Source organism: Megalops cyprinoides, chromosome 2, assembly GCF_013368585.1.
Source record: "Megalops cyprinoides isolate fMegCyp1 chromosome 2, fMegCyp1.pri, whole genome shotgun sequence".
Lineage (NCBI taxonomy): Eukaryota > Metazoa > Chordata > Actinopteri > Elopiformes > Megalopidae > Megalops > Megalops cyprinoides.
In genome coordinates this window covers 67,948,418-67,957,144 of record NC_050584.1, presented here as the reverse complement: position 1 = coordinate 67,957,144, position 8,727 = coordinate 67,948,418, and the positions used below count along the sequence as shown (strand labels likewise).

General features: G+C 48.2%; 1 protein-coding gene across 4 annotated transcripts in view; it reads right to left on the bottom strand.

The window, feature by feature from the left end:
• The window catches only part of phldb2b (pleckstrin homology-like domain, family B, member 2b), a 53,080-nt gene extending 45,283 nt beyond the window's left edge, over positions 1-7,797 (bottom strand). For all 4 annotated transcript variants that reach the window (XM_036521227.1, XM_036521229.1, XM_036521228.1 and 1 more), the window contains exon 1: positions 7,568-7,797. In XM_036521227.1, coding sequence (XP_036377120.1) covers positions 7,568-7,570 — 3 coding nt within the window. In that variant the 5' untranslated portion in view covers positions 7,571-7,797. The remainder of the gene's footprint in view (positions 1-7,567) is intronic.
• Between the last annotated feature and the right edge of the window lie 930 nt (positions 7,798-8,727).

Below are 8,727 nucleotides of genomic sequence, written 5' to 3'. Positions count from 1 at the left end.
AAACCATGGAGAGGGCTCGGAACTGCAGCCAAGAGCAGCTACCCCAGAAACCCCCAGAATGCAGCGGGGCGGAGCTGTGCGGCAGGAAGGCCGCGGGCAGGAGGAAGCGATGATCACAGGCAGCGCTAAGCGCTCCTGCTTCCTCGCATTCAGCCTGCTTCCTGTAGCCTGGAAACACCGTCACCTCTGCCGTGCCCCCCCCCCCCCCGCCGCTCCCGGGACAAAGCACGCCTGCCTGTGGGTGTTTATCCCATAACCCAGCGCCCGGGCGCGGGGGGGCTGCTGTAGATGTCACAGCGAGATTACACCCCTCCCCGCTCGGGGCAGGTCAAGGTGAAGGCCCGCAGCGTGCGTCTGTGAGAGGCAGAGGCTGCTTCATGGCCGGCGTGTCCCTGCAGGCCCACACTCACCTGCAGGCTGTCCCCAGCCCAGGTATGCCTCCCTCGCAGGTATGCATACTGCAACCCGGACGCATTCTCGAGCTCACCGCTGTCTCCCCACGGCAGCCCAACCGTTTCCAAACACAGAGAGCGGGAGGCCCCAGGGCAACGCCGCACTTCCACACAGCTTTATTCTCCTACTATCACACAGCTTTACTATCACACAGCTTTATTCTCTCACTATCACACAGCTTTATTCTCCTACTATCACACATCTTTACTATCACACAGCTTTATTCTCCTACTATCACACAGCTTTATTCTCTCACTATCACACAGCTTTACTATCACACAGCTTTATTCTCTCACTATCACACAGCTTTATTCTCTCACTATCACACAGCTTTATTCTCCTACTATCACACAGCTTTATTCTCCTACTATCACACAGCTTTATTCTCTCACTATCACACAGCTTTATTCTCTCACTATCACACAGCTTTATTCTTTCACTATCACACAGCTTTATTCTCCTACTATCACACAGCTTTATTCTCTCACTATCACACAGCTTTATTCTCTCACTATCACACAGCTTTATTCTCCTACTATCACACAGCTTTATTCTCCTACTATCACACAGCTTTATTCTCTCACTATCACACAGCTTTACTATCACACAGCTTTATTCTCCTACTATCACACAGCTTTATTCTCCTACTATCACACAGCTTTACTATCACACAGCTTTATTCTCTCACTATCACACAGCTTTATTCTCCTACTATCACACATCTTTACTATCACACAGCTTTATTCTCCTACTATCACACAGCTTTATTCTCTCACTATCACACAGCTTTACTATCACACAGCTTTATTCTCTCACTATCACACAGCTTTATTCTCTCACTATCACACAGCTTTATTCTCCTACTATCACACAGCTTTATTCTCCTACTATCACACAGCTTTATTCTCCTACTATCACACAGCTTTATTCTCTCACTATCACACAGCTTTATTCTCTCACTATCACACAGCTTTATTCTTTCACTATCACACAGCTTTATTCTCCTACTATCACACAGCTTTATTCTCTCACTATCACACAGCTTTACTATCACACAGCTTTATTCTCCTACTATCACACAGCTTTATTCTCCTACTATCACACAGCTTTATTCTCCTACTATCACACAGCTTTACTATCACACAGCTTTATTCTCCTACTATCACACAGCTTTATTCTCCTACTATCACACAGCTTTATTCTCCTACTATCACACAGCTTTACTATCACACAGCTTTATTCTCCTACTATCACACAGCTTTATTCTCTCACTATCACACAGCTTTATTCTCCTACTATCACACAGGTTTATTCTCCTACTATCACACAGCTTTATTCTCCTACTATCACACAGCTTTATTCTCCTACTATCACACAGCTTTACTATCACACAGCTTTATTCTCTCACTATCACACAGCTTTATTCTCTTACTATCACACATCTTTACTATCACACAGCTTTATTCTCCCACTATCACACATCTTTACTATCACACAGCTTTATTCTCTCACTATTACACAGCTTTATTCTCTCACTATCACACAGCTTTACTATCACACAGCTTTATTCTCTTACTATCACACAGCTTTACTATCACACAGCTTTATTCTCTCACTATCACACAGCTTTATTCTCTTACTATCACACATCTTTACTATCACACAGCTTTATTCTCTCACTATCACACAGCTTTATTCTCTCACTATCACACAGCTTTACTATCACACAGCTTTATTCTCTCACTATCACACAGCTTTACTATCACACAGCTTTATTCTCTCACTATCACACATCTTTACTATCACACAGCTTTATTCTCTCACTATCACACAGCTTTATTCTCCTACTATCACACAGCTTTATTCTCCTACTATCACACAGCTTTATTCTCCTACTATCACACATCTTTACTATCACACAGCTTTACTATCACACAGCTTTATTCTCTCACTATCACACAGCTTTATTCTCTTACTATCACACAGCTTTATTCTGTCACTATCACACAGCTTTATTCTGTTACTATCACACAGCTTTATTCTCTCACTATCACACAGCTTTATTCTCTCACTATCACACAGCTTTACTATCACACAACTTTATTCTCTCACTATCACACAGCTTTATTCTCTCACTATCACACAGCTTTACTATCACACAACTTTATTCTCTCACTATCACACAGCTTTATTCTCTCACTATCACACAGCTTTACTATCACACAACTTTATTCTCTCACTATCACACAGCTTTATTCTCCTACTATCACACAGCTTTACTATCACACAGCTTTATTCTCTCACTATCACACAGCTTTATTCTGTTACTATCACACAGCTTTATTCTCTCACTATCACACAGCTTTATTCTCTCACTATCACACAGCTTTACTATCACACAGCTTTATTCTCTCACTATCACACAGCTTTATTCTCTCACTATCACACAGCTTTATTCTCCTACTATCACACAGCTTTATTCTCCTACTATCACACAGCTTTATTCTCCTACTATCACACAGCTTTATTCTCTCACTATCACACAGCTTTATTCTGTTACTATCACACAGCTTTATTCTCTCACTATCACACAGCTTTATTCTCTCACTATCACACAGCTTTATTCTCTCACTATCACACAGCTTTATTCTCCTACTATCACACAGCTTTACTATCACACAGCTTTATTCTCTCACTATCACACAGCTTTATTCTCCTACTATCACACAGCTTTATTCTCCTACTATCACAGAAATTTACTCTCTGCTGCGTTTCGATCCTGTCTGAATAAACTCTGCGGGTTCCAGGCGGTCGCGTGTCAGACTGATCTCCCCAGAGAGACTGAGGCTAGGGCTGCTTCTACATGCACAGCCCTTGGGGGGGGTCACACCGATTCAGCAGAGACCAGGGGGCGGGCACCGGTACCACCCCGAGTGACCCGAGGAAGCACCTCAAACGGGGTCAGCTGTGGCCCCCTGCGTTGTCATGGCAAGGGGTGCGTTTATGGGTGGGGTCAGGTGTTCTCTGAATGTTCAGGTATAAAATGAGCAGATGGAGGGTCTGACTGTGGTGAGGTGGGAATCTAAATGAGTAGAAAAGGTATCAGCAGTACAGGCAAGTAACACTGACCTGCCAGGTACAGGTAGGGGTGTAGGGAGCAGCACCAGGATGATCAACCCCCGGCAGAAGGGCTGGGGGGATGTGTGGGGGGTCGCAGAGTGTGTGGAAATTCTGCATTTCCTGCAATCAAACTACACACCCCAAAAACAGAGCTGTGGGGTGGTGTGAGGGACACCCCCCCCCCCCCCCCCCCCCCCAACATGGGGCACAGAACTCTGCTGGGGGAGGGGGAACCAAATGTCACCACTCTTGTTCTTCTGACGTTTATGCTGATGCTAATGGTGTGGTTTAAAGGGCACACTGGGTCTGTCTCTGACTCACGTCAGAACCCTCGGCGGTTTACCTCACACCCCCACACACACAGTCACACCCCCACACAGGCCCACGGCTAATCTGTGCTGGAAATTGGGTAATAAATCCCAAAAAGGCTTCATTAAACATTTGAAACGAACCCCAAGAAAATGTTTATTTGGATGTGCCAAATATGCACACGCTAAATTAGCCACTCTTAAAAAATGGATTTTTACATGCTTAGTGTGGCCAAGCATACATTTTCCCTGGGTTTTTATTGCCTCATGGAGCCACTCATTCTTCAGGCTGCAGAAACCGCGGCTCGTACATTTCTGAGAGGATGAGGGGGTGACACTTTCCACCAAGGAGCCACTAATTAACCAGCAATTAAAATACTATTAACACGTTATTAAAACAGTATTACCATCTATAGCAGATCCTGTCTGAAAGCAGAAATTACTCTCCCCTTACAGACTTCAGTACAGGCACCACAAATCAAGTCAACCAATCCTTCACAGGGATAGTAGATTGGGCTGACAGAGCATAGACTATACATTTATAAGAGAGTAGTGTCTGCTTTAGGACATCAGCTGCAATGTAATTCAGTGATGCTAATGACAGACATAGAAAAGCAGCATTTAATGAGTGGCAATCATGTTAATGATGTTTCATCAGTTTCATTAATGTTTCATTAGTGGTTAATGACCGGTACGTTTGGGCTGTAGTGTCTGGGTTTGGGCACAGTCCCCCATCACACGCCTGACACGCCCCGCCCGGTGCAAAGTGCCCCGCCCGGGCCACCCCACGCTCCTCTCCCAATGAGGGCAGAGTGAGGGGGAGACACAATCCCGCCGCTGTGCCCGCCGGTGACGGAGAGCAGGCTATTCATACAGAAAATGAGTTCGGTTGGACAATCTTATTCACGTCACAAGAAACATGCTTGTTGTTGAAAGAAAAAAAGCCTTAAACTCCAATGAAAAAAGTCCCATTTTCAAAACATAATTCTGCATTGATGTAAAGGGTGGCTGGGTTTGGGTGGGGGTGGACAAAAGGAACCTTGTGTGTGTGGAGAGAGTCTGATAGAAAACTGCAGGGGACTCAGCCGCTGGGTGCAAGGAATGCTGAGAACTTTATTGCTGTCATTTAGCAGACACTCTTACCCAGAGTGATGTACACACAGGAGATTACAATTTTACAGTTCAACTGTGGCTGAAATACTTTACTCAAGGGTGCAGTCAGCAGCAGTGCCCCAGCAAGCAACTGAACCAGCAACCTTTCGGTTATGAGCCCTTCTCTTTACCACTGCACCACTGTGCAGTACCAGCAGGCACTGCATGCAAAGCATGCTGGGAGAGTGCCCTCCGGGAGAGTGCGCTCCGGGAGAGTGCGCTCTGGGAGAGTGTGCTCCGGAGAGTGCGCTCTGGGAGAGTGTCCTCGGGAGAGTGCGCTCTGGGAGAGTGTCCTCGGGAGAGTGTGCTCCGGAGAGTACGCTCCGGGAGAGTGCGCTCTGGGAGAGTGTGCTCCGGAGAGTGCGCTCTGGGAGAGTGTCCTCGGGAGAGTGCGCTCTGGGAGAGTGTCCTCGGGAGAGTGTGCTCCGGAGAGTACGCTCCGGGAGAGTGCGCTCTGGGAGAGTGTGCTCCGGAAAGTGCGCTCCGGGAGAGTGTGCTCAGGGAGAGTGAACTCCGGAGAGTGCGCTCTGGGAGAGTGTCCTCGGGAGAGTGTGCTCCGGGAGAGTGCGCTCTGGGAGAGTGTCCTAGGGAGAGTGTGCTCCGGAGAGTGAGCTCCGGGAGAGTGCGCTCTGGGAGAGTGTCCTCAGGAGAGTGTGCTCAGGGAGAGTGAGCTCCGGGAGAGTGTGCTCCGGGAGAATGAGCTCCGGGAGAGTGCGCTCCGGGAGAGTGAGCTCCGGGAGAGTGCGCTCTGGGAGAGTGCGCTCCGGGAGAGTGAGCTCCGGGAGAGTGCGCTCTGGGAGAGTGTGCTCAGGGAGAGTGAGCTCCGGGAGAGTGTGCTCAGGGAGAGTGCGCTCCGGGAGAGTGTGTCCGGGTTTGTGAAGGTGAGGAACCCTCTGTGATCTACAGCATCCTGCCACTGTCACAGCTGAAACGAGGAGCAGGAGACTCTGCTGTCCCAGCTACTCCCTCAGTAAGACAGACCAAGAGTGGAGGAGAAAAGGAATATATATGTGTGTGTGTGTGTGTGTTTAATCACGCATGTGAAGCTGACCTGAATACCATATTTTGTCTGATCTAAACTCTTTCTCTGTGGAAGCTGATAGCACATGGTGATAAAGATGAAGGAGCCCTCATCTGAGCTGCATCAATGAGACGTATCAGATGTGGCGCTGGTGGCGGGAGCCTCAGAGAGGCCCACAGACCCGGCCTCGGAAGGGAGAGTAAAAGAGAGCGGTTAAGGGAAACCTTCCTCTGCCTTTTAAATCTCTTCAGGCTGTGGTTCCTGGCCCGGCTTGAAAGCATCCCTAATTTGGAACAGTCTGTACCCTCCCAGTGCTGCGCTATCATAAGCTGCATGATGGACAGCTCGCAAACACAGAAAATGTGTCCGCTGTCTCGGGCAAATTGGAGCCATTTTTCCGTGACTCTACGGTATCTGGTCACCTCAATAGTCGCGTGGACTGCTGCCACGACCGGAACATCTGAGGTTGCACACAGAGCAGCCGAGCGTGTCTGGTTCTGCCTCCCAAAATCAATCACATGTGCACACACACAAACCACACACACATACACAGGCGTACAGGGATATACACACACAAATCACACGCATACACAGGCGCACAGAGATACACACACACAAATCACACACATGCACAGGCGTACAGAGATACACACACACAAATCACACACATGCACAGGCGTACAGAGATACACACACACAAATCACACGCATACACAGGCGTACAGACAGATACACGCGCACACAACTGCACTCACATCCAAGTGTACACATGTGCATTCACACACGCTCACACAGACACACACATATATGTGCACACACACAAACAGACAGACAGACACACACGCATACACGATACACAACCAAGTGACACACGTGACCTCCAAATGAATCCCTTTGGGTTTAAATTACCCTATATATGCAACTGCGGTCACACAGTTTAACCTCTAATTACATACAACAAAACCCAGGTGAAAAATTACCATCAGAGCCTAGACATACTGCGAAACAATCAATGCTTATATCTGGCTTCCTGCCCAAAGCTATACGGCTGCCCTCCTGCGATTTTGCGGTACCTGCTGCCGCGTGCAGAGGCGCGCGGTGCGGTGGTGCACTATCAGCGCGTGGAGCTACGCGTGCACGTGACGGCCTCCGCAGACACAACACGCGCTTCATCGTGCTCGGGCTTGCACGCGCGACACGGCGCGGGATAAATTGGTATGCAGCATACATTGGCATGAAAACAAGCGATGAAGTGTTTCTTTCACGTACGAAAGCTAAAGGTGCAATCTAAAACGGATTAGTACGCCTTAATCCTCCGTTCAGGTTTTAAATACCCAGCAAATAGCCAAGGAATATAACATCTTGTGAGTCTTTCCACGGTCGCAATTTCGTTAGCAAATAGGTTATTGAAGTGTTATATAAAATAACAAACATACATGGTTAAGAGAAACATCAACTCAATGATTCATGTGGAGTTAGTAGTATAACTTTCTCTTTTAATATAAACACTTACCATTGCCGAAAGCGAGTAGCCGACGTCGGTGAGGAAAAACTATGCCAAAGCAAAGATATCCAGACGTAAGCACAAACCCGCTCTCCTCCGATTTTAAAAAAGGGGCTGTCGATAGCGTTGGGTAGCCTCCAGTAACAGATTTTGGAACATCACTGGTGTAACCTACGGCCACACAGCAGGTTCAGAGCTCCGGAGATCCGAGGAGACCCTCTCTGCGCTCCGCCAGCGGCGACTCCGCGCTGAGGAATGCGCAACAGCTGGAAAAGCTGGGCTTTGGAAGCCTGCGCCGCCTGCGCCGCCTGCGCAGGGAGGGCGGCGGAGCGCAGCGTCCAATCGGCGGCGCTGACAGACACTCTAGAATTAACAGTGATAATAGGCAGGTGTAAATGGGAATCGCCTGTTTGAGCTGCGGAACGCTCCTCATAAATATAAAACTGCACGACTTTTTTTTTCTTCAGACGATGACAGCGGCCAGACAGATTACACTTTCACAGTGTCACACAGAGCAACCAAGCAGAAGAACCGCACGGTGGAGCACAAAGTGTCGCTGGGAAGGCACTGTGTGTGTGAGCACCGCACCGCAAGCTGTAATCTAACTGCAGACTGTTCAACTGTGATTAAAGGGTGTGTTGATGTCACATATTTATTCTGGAATGCATTTCCCCATAAAACTATTTATATCAAATTAAATACAATGTGGACATTAGCAATATTAATATATGCTATATATTAAAACCCATGCTGTCTGTTTCAGATACCACCTATTAACTTGTTTATACGTATAAAGGCAAAAAATGTTATGAACAGTCAAACAGTAGCCAATAAAGCCCCTCCCGCCTCGGTCAGGCCGTTCCAGGGCCCACCTCACGGGGTCCCAGGGGCTCCGCATGTCCCGACCCGAGATCCCCACTGCTGTGCGCGGCTGCGAGCCGCTCGGAGGCCGATGAGCTGGTGACACAGTCGCGGGTTCGGCGGTGCTCTCACGCAGGGGACGCGTGTCTGTGAGAGGGAGGCCGGTCCGAGGTTACCTCGGGCGTCTCCCGGAGGGACAGAGCTTCGTAAACAGGAAGCCAGAGCCTTCGCTACTCCAAACCATGCGCGATCGCAGGGAGAAAACACAGCGCGGCCCAGAGAAATAAACAACACGCCTTTCTGCCGCT